Source organism: Megalopta genalis, chromosome 10 (assembly GCF_051020955.1).
Source record: "Megalopta genalis isolate 19385.01 chromosome 10, iyMegGena1_principal, whole genome shotgun sequence".
Taxonomy (NCBI): domain Eukaryota; kingdom Metazoa; phylum Arthropoda; class Insecta; order Hymenoptera; family Halictidae; genus Megalopta; species Megalopta genalis.
In genome coordinates, this window is record NC_135022.1 from 11,088,383 (window position 1) to 11,101,915 (window position 13,533).

The 13,533-nt window shown below is 35.2% G+C and overlaps 1 protein-coding gene and 1 long non-coding RNA gene across 2 annotated transcripts in view; one reads left to right on the forward strand and one right to left on the reverse strand.

The window, feature by feature from the left end:
* The window catches only part of LOC117220096 (tyrosine-protein kinase Dnt), a 182,432-nt gene that overhangs the window by 121,935 nt on the left and 46,964 nt on the right, over window positions 1–13,533 (forward strand). Inside the window, exon 3 of the mRNA XM_033469781.2 lies at window positions 5,104–5,371. Within this exon, the coding sequence (XP_033325672.1) occupies window positions 5,104–5,371 (268 nt within the window). The remainder of the gene's footprint in view (window positions 1–5,103; window positions 5,372–13,533) is intronic.
* On the reverse strand, window positions 4,677–5,530 carry LOC143260115 (uncharacterized). The gene is made up of 2 exons (XR_013034201.1): window positions 5,402–5,530; window positions 4,677–5,311 (listed from the first exon to the last, which is right to left on the reverse strand). It is a non-coding gene; the product is annotated as an uncharacterized LOC143260115 (long non-coding RNA).

The following is a 13,533-nucleotide window of genomic DNA, read 5'->3' on the forward strand; positions in this document are numbered from 1 at the left end:
AATTTAGGAACAGCGTCTTTACATAATCGTCGGAAGTTTCTCTTGTTCTCGTAATGTGTATTAATTATTCTAATTAGCATTCGCAGCTAAACAATTAGCGCCAGTCATGCTAATTACGCGAAGAATTGTCAGTGACGCAAGAGATAGGGGAAATAAATTGTAATTTAGAGACACAACGGGAGCAGCGTAATTGCATACACGATTTATAATGCCGAAACAGAATTTAACGACTAATGAGAGAGCACAAAGGTAACTCGATTATGTGAACGAAACAAGAACAGTTCTAGTATGGATAATTAATGTTGTACGCATCTTTTTGGGTGTTCAATTTCCTTATAATGATTCTCGAAAAATTAAATAAAGAAATTGTTATACAGTGAATTGAAATGAAGAATTTTAGATCTTTCTTGGAGTCAAAATAAAAAATTAATCATGAAATTAGAAAGAAGCTAAAGAAGTCGAATTAAATAGAAGTTCAAAGTTAAGACTTGTTTTGTGACACACATACTGTCAATAGTATCAATTGAAATCACTCGGTATCAATTTTAAGAGTATGTGAATACTTTTTAAGTGTTCAGATAAAATATCTATTTACATGGATAACATGAAAATTAATATTTATATTATTCTATATATCTATATTATATCTATATTATATCTACATTTATATTATATATTATAATTATATACTATAATTATATATTATTATTTATATTATAATTATATACTATAATTATATATTATTATTTATATTAAATAAATAGCACGCAATAAAAGGACACGAATGTGTGTGATAATTTTTAATCAGTTCTTCAAATCTATAAATACAAATTCTTTTCTGTATTATAACTTTATAACTCGAATTTTCATGCCGCCTGTTTTAGTTTGTTACACATTAATTATCACATTCTGTACACTTATTACTGTTACATATAAACGTATTTTGGTAAATAAATATCTCAAAAATAAATTTTCACGTAGATCCGAATTATCATTCTGTTCATTTGCAACAATATTTTTTCTTCTTATACAAATCTTCAAACCAGTTTTCTCCGACAGCAACTCTTCATAATAATTCATAATAATCTTCTACACCGTTCATTTTCGATGTATTTCCTTCATGCAAAAGTTCAACAATAAGTTCTCCATAAAAGTAAATATTCTTAGAAATCCTAATCTCCACGTCCTTCATTTTCAACAATATCTTCTTCATTTAAAAATTTGAAAACAAAAACATGCTAATTTTCACTTCCATCGTTTCGAACAATATTTTTCTCTAATTGCAAAAATTTCAAACAATGAATCTTCATAAAAATCTCAATTTTTCTATCGTTCATTTTCGCTAGCATTTTCATCATCGAGCAACAAATCAGGAAACCCATAAATTTGAAAATTTCCGCCGGTCGATTTTCCAGGGTGATAAATAACCTTTCAGCGAGCAATGCGAAGAAAAATTTCGCGATTCATCTTATCGCGGCGTAACCGTTCACGCGTGTCATTTTCAATGTACAGGCTCGGTCAGCGGAGAACGTAGAAAAAGGCAGTGGATAGAAAGAATCGGCGAAGTTTCAGCCGGTCTAACGGGATAGGCAGGTGTCACGCCATCGCAACCCCCCGATGCGACGATTACAACGATTACTGGTGGCTCTCCCGAGGGGTCTCGCAGGGTGGAATCACCTCCGTTGACATTGCATCACGAAGCACTAACCACATTATTTATGCCACCTCGTAAAACTTGTGGCGTGCTTAAACACACTACTCTCGTTGCCATCGCCCGTTCCCTTTCGAAGGCGAGTTCCAGAGACCCGCGGACCAGGTGGGGGCTCGCTGTTTGCGAAATCCACCACCTCCAGATAGTGGAATTGCTTGTATCAGCGATGCTTGAAGGAGACTAAACGTTACGCGGTCCTAGCATGTGGTCGGAATTCGTGTTCGGCATCAAGGGGGTGGGATCTTTCGATAGCGTATGGTGAACGTTGCATTTGTTATTGAAATGCGGACTGATTGTCCGGAAATCACTCCATGCTTGAAAAGCAATCCAGAATTTGAAAAGATTTCAAAAGTAACAAATTGGAATTGTTACAGAGTGATTTTATCACAATTTTATTCGTAGAATTGATCCGAAATATTGTTCGAATGAAATTCGATTCGACGAATTTATTCGATATATCGTTATTTTATTAATTTATTAATTTTATTAATTTTATTAATTTTATTCGAGACGTTAGTTGAATACAATTTTATCAGAAGAATTTATTCGGATGATATATTCAAAGTGTTATTCGAATTCAATTTTTTACAAAGGAAGATGATTCGTTATTGGGAATAACTTTCTAATTTGCAAATTTACTCCAAGATCCAATGTTATTTAGTATTAAAAGTTTTCTCCTATAACATCAAAGCTCCTTTATTTAACGATCATATTAATGCATATCTCAATGCACGTCCAAATATGCAAATATATGTCTATAATTATTGACTAATAGGTAATTCTCATGATATGTAATGAACAAAAAATTTACTAAAATAGTTATTTTGTTTAGTCACGCACATTTGCACATAACTAAACGAAATATAAACAAATGTCGATATTTTATGTGGAAGAATTTTCTCTGATGTAACCATAAAAGCCATATGAACGATGTATTCTTTTTTATAAAATTGCAAATAGTCAAACATGTATGACTAATGTTTGCAGATACACGGACATTTCTCTAATTATGTTTTGAATATTGTGGTTAAGGCTTTATTGTTGAAACTACAATAGCAAATGTTAACGAATCGAACACATAACATAATAATTTGAGGAACGTAATGAACGTAATGAATAAATTCCGAATTTTAATTGACATTAAGAGTCTGACTACAAATATTGACGATGTAATATTTTCAGAAATGTACTTTCTTTGTACAAGAGATAATTATTTATCCAGCCAAATAAATTATTCACTTGTTCCAGTGCTCGTCAAATAATTTGTAAAACTGAGAATTCGCACGAAGATCCACAATTTGCATATAAAAATCTTTATTTTCCATCGCTTGTCGGTTCGAGAATACTATAAATCCATAAATCTGTACTTTATACGGTATTAAATAAGCGACAGATCTTTATGCGTTCGTAGCTCATAAAAATGGTTGGAATAAAGTAATATTGAAGGTTTAACGGAGTTCAGTGCAGATATCGGTTATTTACTGCATACGAGAAAATTGTCTATAAAAAGAACGAGTCTCTTATTTTCGAATTAATAAAATAAAATCTCTACAATATCCTACATTAATATATAAAATGCTGTATAAAATGGTTATTACGAATTTGATCGTAAAAACGAGAACGTAAATTCTGGTACAAATAGGAGAAAATCATTTTAATTGTGACCCGAAATTTTCAACTAACCGATGTTAATAATTATAATGTAATAATACAACTGTTTTACAAACCGGATAGTAAACAATAGACATGTAAAACGGTTTATGAAATCACCTACGAACGGATGCAGTGTGAAAGATTGCATGTGCGTAATTATATGCGTCCTAAAAGGGGTTTCTCGTCGCTTTAATGCACGAGTTCTTTTCGAGATATTTTAGTTACGCACGTGACGTCGGTTTGACTAATGTTAGCGTACAACGGAGATAGCTATTGTTGAGCGAAAACTGATAAAACGTTATTTATGACATTCAAATATTAAATTCCGCTCGCTATTAAAACATTAACGGTCTGTACTGCACAATCGCATTAGGTTTCAATGTCTAAGAACCGATAAGCCATTTTTTCACCGTGATTTTTATTGCATTTTTAATTACCACGTAAATGTGACAGCAGGTGTAAACAAATTTGGAAAAAATTGCATTGACGAGCATTTTTTATTCGCGAGAATAATATCGTTAAAGCATTAATACACTTAAAGATTTCTCATTGTATATTGTACTAAATTTTGACTTGAATACTTTTTGAAAACTTTTGGTAGCTACGAATAAAAATCGTTTCGTGTATATCATATGGTTATTATTAATTTGATTTTAGATCGTTATGATAGATGAAAATTATCCACGTTCATTGCCAGACGCTGGAGGTGTAACGAAACATTTTTCCTTTCTTTGATACTATTAATTGAACGATATTAAAGTTCAAAACAGCAGCCTTTTATTACCTCCATTGTTTCAAGTCTCATAAGATCAACAGCTCTCCAGTGATCAAGAAAGTAATTGGATGCAATTTTGCATTTTGACCTAGTTTCTATTTCGTTAAAAATTATTTCATATTTTAGAAAAATGCAAGAAAATTCTCATTGGTGTAAAAAGAAGTAGTATGAAAAAGTGTAATATAATGTAATATACTATAATATTATATTGGATTATAATAATAATAATGTAGTATAAAAGAGATAATATAATAGAAAATTATAAAAATAAATATAGGAAATGCTTTCAAAATCAACAAAGAGAATTTGTAAAAATTAATTAAGATAACCTTCGATACGATAATACAGAAAATTCTAAAAACGAATGTAGAAAATATTTCAAAACATACTATGGAAAATTCCAAAAACACATATAGGAAATATTTGCAGAAATAGCGCGGAAAACGTTTAAATGAATATTATGTAAAATAGTTCAAAAGATACTATAAAGAATTCCAAAATATTTAGGGGGATAGTACAAAATATTCCAAAAGTAAATGTGGATAACATTTCAAACAATGTATGTACCGAAAACGTTTAAAGGAATATAACATAGAAAATTCATAAACCTAATATTTAAAAAGACAATAGAGTAAACGAAGGAAAGAAATAGCTTAACTCTTTGCCGTATTTTGACGAGTCCGACTCGTGATAAAAATTTCTAGTAATAACTTATCGAATATATATATTATCCTGTCCTTTAAAATTGGAATAAAAATCTAATCTCTTGTTTGCGCATTCAAGTAAATTTAGGTACACAGTAAGCATCAATTTTCTTTCCCGTCTAAGAAATTGTTCCAACAGAAAAATTTCTAGTCGCAGTAACTGCGAAGAACATTGTATTTAATTAAGGGGTTAAATACTCTTTCTTTTTATAACGAAAAGTAAAGCGATGATTGATTTTTCCTTTGTCGGTTGTTTGCAGCTACCGTACTCGATGAAGTTGGATTATGGCACGATGGGTGTCCCGGGTGGCGTTTCCGGAATGGTGCCTCTGTGGCGGCCCACGGTGAACGTGTCAGCCAAAGGAGAGGTGCCCGTCACGTTGCAAGTCTTCAGGATTCGGCTACTGTGCTCGGGCCGCGTCAGCGCCGAAATTCCTTTAGCCCTGAGCTTGAACGTCACTGCCCCACCTGGAACCAAATACAACGACACCATTCTCGTGTTCAAGAGAAATAAAATCTGCTTCAAAGGTAACCACAGCGCAATTTCATTCGTCTCACCGCGTCACTCAAGGATCAGAAAAATCTCATTTTCGCGTCTGGTCACACGCGAGACGGTAATATATATTCTCATTGGAATTAAACGTGTCACTATCAGACACTTTCGGATGCATTTATAACCACAATGGAATCTCTGAAATACAAAATAGTGAAGTCAAAAGAGAGAATTTAATTGTTTTATAATACTTTATTATTTATAATAATATTATTATTATTATTATTAATTATTATTATTATTATATTATTTATAATATTATAATACTATTATGACATTGCATCTTCTGTTTAATAACTAAATAAATACTGTTAACGAACGAAGGTAATACTTCAATAGTTTTCAATTCTTTTAACTGTTCTTTTTCAAACAGCAGCTAAGTATTCTTGTCATAAATGTGCTTGAAATCCGTAGTCGTTTATTTTATTATTAATCTCCTTTAATTAATACTTCTACTACGAATTCTTAACCATTAAGATAAATATAGGCTTGTTATTAATCGTTCTTAATCCTTCTGTTATCAATCTTTAAGCATTAAAAAATATAGCCTAGGTATTAACCTGTTTTAATCCTTCTGTTATCTCCTTTTAAGCATTAAAGTAATCATAAGCATTCAATAAGTTTTGCACCATCGACCAGAAGACTTTATTAACACATTACCGTCCGAATGATTAAAAATAGTAATTTTCTTGACTGTTCGTGAAATGCAATTTAAAATAAAAAGTCCAATCATAAAATTTATTTGTGAAATTGAATTTAAGTAAAATCTATTTCGAATGAAACAACGTATTTTGTCAACAAAGAAGCCTGCTCATTGTATTGGGATATTAAGTATGAAATGCGTAGAGTTTATGGAAAAATTATAGAGTAAAGTATGTATTAGGTCTACTGGAAAGTTCTGTCCGATAATGTCATTGCAAACTTCGATAGGTATGCACATGTTCATTTGAGACATATATTTTTGAAAAATGTTACAAATTGCCATCACGCTGGCAAGAGGTCATAAATAACGACGGAAATTATATTGTACAATATATAAATATTACTGAATTTATGAAAAATCTATTATTTCCTTTCACTTCTTAAACGGACAGAACTTTCCGGTAGACCTAATATTTCACAGTTAACGATCTAATAAACTTGAAAAACTAGTACGACAAGTGGTGCAAATGAAAGGAAAACTTTCTATTTAATACAACGTGTCTATATGTAAATTCCTACCGCGCGCTGAACTCGCGTTAAAGCTCGCGTAAGTCGAATTGCTTATTGGATTTGATGCAAGCTTCGAACAAGCTCGCTGGAATCTACTCGCTAATGCTGCGAATTTACGCCACTTCGAAGTCGCGTATTTTTTCACAGAGTCAAAGGCGAGCGCCGGCAACTGCTTGGTAAGTAGTTCACTAAATTCCGCGAACTTTCGACAGCCGCGCGAAGGACCCTGACAAAGAACATGAATCGTTAGAGTTCATTGAGACTCTCGGAGAGTGAGAGAGAGAGAGAGAGAGAGAGAGAGAGAGAGAGAGAGAGAGAGAGAGAGTCTGTGAGTGTGAGAGAGAGAGAACACTTGGATCTATCTTCCTGTAGCAACTTCATTTGACGCGCGAAAGTTCGGCACTCCTTTGAGGAATCCGCTGCCTTCTGCTCCGGACAGAATGAGAAAGAATTATAAAGATGAAACTCCGTGGACACCTGGCGAACAATAGTCGCTCGATCATGGCGGACGGGCCCTGCAGAAGGTGCAACCATTCGATCTCCTCGGACTTGTTCGTTAAAATTGAAACGAAATAATTCTTCTTGAAACTTATCAGAAATCGCGGTTGCAGGATCTATTTCGAAATTAATTGACGTGCCGACAGATATTCTTGCTAAAAATATTCTTCGTTGTAATTCTTAACTTACGAAAAGTTTATATTTTAGATTAGCCACCCTTCCTTGCTTTCGAAATAATTCAAATAATTCTTTCAAATCACTGAACTTCGTTAGTACAGAAGCAGAAGATCTTTATTTAAATTCATACGAATATTAAACAGAATTACTAACATTTTACTTGAGGCAGTGAGAAACTTTGGTGGGCAAATTTGTCGTCGATCTAAACGAAAAAATAGTGTTGCATATACAGTAATATGAAGTAACGCTTACATTCTTAATGATATCTACAAACAAAAACTGAACGAAATATAATATTTCAATATTTTTTTCTATCAGAAATAATTGAAAAGAGAAATACGCAAATAAGATATTTTGTTCAGTTTTCGTTTAAATATTGTAATATAATAACTATCCTACGAATGTCGGAGCATTAGAATAGGTCATAATGTTTCGAACAATGAAGATAACAACAAAAGTTGCCAATAAAATAGTCCGCATTTAGGGATTATTATACCATTCTTCAAATCAGCGTTAAATTTTGAACTAAAAATAACAAAAGACTGTCGAACAGGATATCGAATACGATAAAACTAGTTTCCATAACAGTCCACAGTCTGTACGTAATACATAAAAAATATTAAAAAGAGCAAATATAATAATACAAACAAGCTTTGTCATAACTAGACTGCGGATCTTTATGCATTCGTGGCATATGGAGATTTTCGAAATGCAAGAAGACATATAAATTAGCGTGGTCTAATAACATTTTTATTGCCTTTTGACGACGAGGAATCGTTTCAGTTAACGAAAGAAACTTTTGTTGAACGCAGTCTAGCCATATAACATTTATCTTTACCATTAATGACAAAAACGTTCGCATCAACTGTACAATGAATAATATTAACGCTAAATGTTTCGTTTCCTTTGATAGAATATTTTACGATTCAGCATCCTACCATGGGTCGTATTTTTTGGTGAATACACCGTTATTATCCGGATCGTCGAACGATATCCGGATTACTCGAATTTTTAGATGTTCAAATACCTGGAAATCTGCATCTCACTTTGAGCCGCGGCTTTCAACAGCAGAGCAAACAGCCTTGACGTGCTCGTAAATGCAATATTCGGTTTAAGCATCTCGAAAATAGAAAATATCTCTACGCCGCGCACTGGGGAGAGGGAAACGAAGTTATCTTTCCGTACTCCGAATAAACACAGACTCGCAGATACCCCCGAAATCTTGTAGCTTCCCTCTTCAATCTTCCGAGAGGAACGATTCGTAGCGCGAGAGGATACGATATGACGTTCAGACGTGATTCTCATAGCGACTGCCGAGAGGAAACATCCCGTTCTCCGGCAGGAAATCGACAAGAACATCGAGTATCTTGGAAATAGTGGCAACAACGTTTCGCCAGACAGGTGGATGGAGTCAGACGCCCGTTCTCACCGTCGAAACTATTCTTGTTTACACCCACCGATAAGAAGTGTGTGAAATGGTGTGGGTCAGCGGTCGAAAAAAGGAACAGAATATACCCTGTGAACGTTTAAGGTTGTTCTGATTTATAGATATCCACAACTCGAAGTGAAACGTGAAAATAATAAAACGTATTTTTCCAATCACATCTTATTCAAATTAAACCAATTAGAGTTTGGTGCAAATTCGCAACAGATTTGGCGTATTAACGGTTCAATATACAGGGTAGATGGCCGAATTAGTGTCAGTACACAGGATATTCCAAAAATGTTTTGCAATCCGGAAATGAGGGATTCCTGAGGTCATTACAAGTAACTTTTTTCTGAGCGAAAATGTAATCCGCGGCTTTGTTTACGAGTTATTAACGAAAAACACTGACCAATGAGAGGCAAGCTTGGCTGGCGCGAGGCGGCCCAGCTAATGAGTGGACATCTCGCGCCGATCTCGTCTCTCATTGGTCAGCGTTTTCCGTTAATAACTCGTAAACGAAGCCGCGGATTACATTTTTGCAAAGGAAAAAGTTACTTAGAATGACCTCAGAAATCATCTTTTAACATAATTATGGGACACCCTGTAGACAGATATTTCCTTTTCTAATGATTTTAATGCGTTGAACATAAAACAATAGCATTTTTAATTTTCTCAAAAAATTCCAACGTTCTGCATTCAATCTATTCATTTTTATCAGCTAATGAGTGGACATCCCGCGCCAGCCGATCTCGCCTCTCATTGGTCAACGTTTTCCCTTAATAACTCGTAAACAAAGTCGCGGATTGCATTTTTGCAAAGGAAAAAGTTACTTAGAATGACCTCAGAAATCATCTTTTAACATAATTATGGGACACCCTGTAGACAGATATTTCCTTTTCTAATGATTTTAATGCGTTGAACATAAAACAATAGCATTTTTAATTTTCTCAAAAAATTCCAACGTTTTGCATTCAATCTATTCATTTTTATCAGCTAATGAGTGGACATCCCGCGCCAGTCGATCTCGCCTCTCATTGGTCAGCGTTTTTCGTTAATAACTCGTAAACAAAGCCGCAGATTGCATTTTCGCAAAGGAAAAAGTTACTTGTAATGAGCTCAGGAACCCCCCATTTCCGGATTGCAAGACATTTTCGGGGTATCCTATATACTAATTCGGCCATCTACCCTGTACATTGAACCGTTAATACGTCAAATCTGTTGCGAATTTGCACCAAACTCTAATTGGATTAATTTGAATAAGATGTGATTGGAAAAATACGTTTTATTATTTTCACGATTCACTTAGAGTTGTAGATATCGTAAACAAAGCCGCGGACTGCACTTTCGCTGAGGAAAACGTTACCTCAAATGACCCCAGGAACCCTTCATTTCCCGGAAGTACCATAACTTTGGAACACCCTGTATAACATACAGCTTTAACGTTTTAGCACTTATTTACATGTTTATTGTTAAAAATACCGTCACGTTAGTTTCGATGCTTCGGTACAATTAAATGAAGAGACACGTTGCTACCTAACTTCTGTGTGTTTTACGGTTAACATAGAAACATTACATCTCGCACGAAGAGATCCGCAGTGCAGCAATAAATCTCCTGCCTCGGTTCTGAATATTCAAACGTACAGTCCCCAGTAAAGAGGTCTTGCACAAGGATTCCAGTAATTAGATCGCTTTCACGGGCGCAGCCGTCTCGAACTCTCGCGGCAAGCTAAATGAAGGAGATGAAAATATAAAAGAAAGAAAGTTATGCATGGTACAAAGGCGAGGAAAGCAGGCGACTGGCGAAGAGGAGGAGCAAGAGGAGGAAGGAAATGAGAAACAGTAAGAAGCGCGGGGACTTGACAGACACTGATCCGGATCCGGTTACTGGCGTAGTCGCCGTTACAACGAAAAGCAATCCGCCGAATAAAATTGAATCTCGTCGGGAGTAGGTGTATTTAATGAAAGAGAAGAGAGGGAAGATCTCTCGCCGTCCAAGATCAAGAGGATCGACTGCGTATAAAAGAAGATGAGAAGCGGTCCGGAGAGGGTGGACGAGCGCTGCGGAAGGGAGAAAAATAAGTAATCGCCTCCGAGGGAAGGTTCGCCGGCGAAGAGTACTTGCGCCCGTGTACAGAGTTCCTTTTTCGGCGGGATTTGCTTTCTTCTTGACCCGTTGCTGGGTTTCCGTCCCCCCACAGGCGAACCATCCCCGGTCCTCGGGTTCTTAAGGGGTCCTGCAGAAATCCGAAATCGCCTAGAGACCACTCGAAAATAATCGAATCTCGCGCCGGCCTCTCGAGTGCTCGTCCTCCGGCCTGTGTACGTCGCGGCACGTTAAAAACGTTCCACGATGTCCGCCGGACTAATCTTTGCGAAAAAGAGTCGCCAACGGTTCGACATTAGCGCCGTTAAGTGGAAACTCCACTCTGGAACTTCGAAGAATTCGATTTTTCTTTTCGTTCGTTTTTCACTCTATTTATGATGCTTCAAGAATATGCGGTCGAAAAGAAACTTCATACTTGTAAAAATTACCACAGTTATACGGCCTGTACAAAATATCGCGTTGCACGGAAACGATGACCGCAAAATTATTCACGCGCTGTAGGAATTCGCGTTGCACAGCGGTCTATCATAATTTGCTGAATACGAATGTTACGTCGTTTAATTTATGGTATTTGTGAAAAATTCGATCTACCATGATTTCTATATATATGATTTTTGTAATATGTATATAATGTAAGTACAAATAATATGATCCGAATGGCACTCATATAATGCAAATATAATATAAAGTCATAAAGTAATATAAAGAGTGGATGTTTCTTCTATTATAATTGTTCATTTCAGTTAACATTGCAAGGGTGACAGTTCTAATATCTTAACGTTCACGCTTAAATTACATGTTACTAAATTAATTAATATGTCAATCACAAAAGTCAAGACGTCTTGGACCTATCATTTAAAAAGACGAGTTTTTAATCAGAATAGATTTATCGCAGCCTGTAGCGCGGAACATGTTCTTAAAAGATTATTGGAAGCGTTACGCAAAAACTTCGCCCGGCCGGCCATTAAGCATTTGGCAACTTGCCCATTGTGCCTCGCGGCTAATTACCGCCGAAGCAACGCAGAAACGTAATCGTTGAAGAAAATTCTCTCAAGTGTGCCTCCGGCAAGCTTGAAGAAAGGAACTCGAGCTCTCGAAACTCTTTACTTCTGTTCGATGACCTAATGAATAGATGCTCTAAAACGGAGGCGAATCCCCGTAATGAACGGTTTAACGCCGGGCGGGGGAAACCGAGGTGCTTGATTTTTAATTACAAACGTTGATGGAAGGGTAACGGGTGGCGGGACAAAGGAATCAATTTGCTCGCGTTGCCTCGAGCCCGGCAAAGGATCGATTAAACTTCGCTTTCGTCGACGCACCGACAAGTAACTTGCGGGTTTAAGAACAAGCACAAAGTAGAGAAGCCACGCCGAAGGCCTGGTCCGGAGGTATATCTCAGTTAAATCCCGGCCGGCGATGCTATCCGACACTATCAAACAAACCTTAACCGAGATTTACGGAGGCCCAGAATTAAGTCCCTACGGGATTAATGGAATGACCCTCCTCGAGCCGCATTCACCGAGTCACGCCGGGCTGGCTCTCTGTCCTCCTGAAGCAAATTTTATCCGAACGTGGAGCACAAGGCGAAACTGCGGACACTCTCCCGCGAGGAGGACTATATTTTTAATTTTGCCTGATTAAATATCTACCGACGACCGCGCGTTCCTAACAGAAACACATCGCTGATGGCACTGTCACCGACTGCTGGACGTGGAAATTATATTGCATCGGGGACGTGTAGAAAACGTTGACTCGACAACAAATTTTAACGCGAGATTATGGAGATTTTGATAACATTGTTGTGCTATCTAAATTGAGAGAATAGTAAAGTGTGCGGCGCATTGTCTAATATTTGCCAGTGATCAAAGTGATCGGTTTCACACCTTCCGTTTTAACTCTTTGCACGATATCAACAAGTTTTTGTTAATAAGCATCTGCATCGTTTCAATCTTTTATCAAACTTCCTTGAAACGGTCTAACTACGGTAATTTCACCATAACTCGCGCTCAGATTGCACACTGATATGGACCGTCTGGAAATCTGGGCTCGTTTTTATGGTTACCGACCGTCGACAACTATAAAAACGAGACGCAATGTTTCGACACATTTTCTAAATTTTTTCTTCTCATAACACTGAAGTATCTCATGAAATTTGACAAGACATTACAATATTACAAATTATAAATTACGGTATTACAAATATGCATAAAAGTTATAAAATATTATGCATTCAAAAAAGTATCAGCTGTATGTACGTACATATAAAAGGATAGGCAGTGAGACAAATGGAGAAATAATATACTCTTCTAATCTCTACATATTATATAATATATGTAACTGTTGAAGAAGGCCAAAATAAAACAGCACAGTCGGTAAACAATGGGCATGTTAGTTATTTTTAAAAAATGTGACATACGACGCTATTTATTTATTATTATTTATTATTATATATATTATATATATAATATTATATAATATATATTATATTATATATATTATTATATAATATATCTTATATATTATATATAATATATAATATTATATTATATATATTATTATATAATATATCTTATATATAATATATAATATTATATTATATATATTATTATATAATATATCTTATATATAATATATAATATTATATAATAATAATATATATTATATATTATTATTATTATTTACTATTATTTATTATTATTCATTTACTGAAACAACGAACC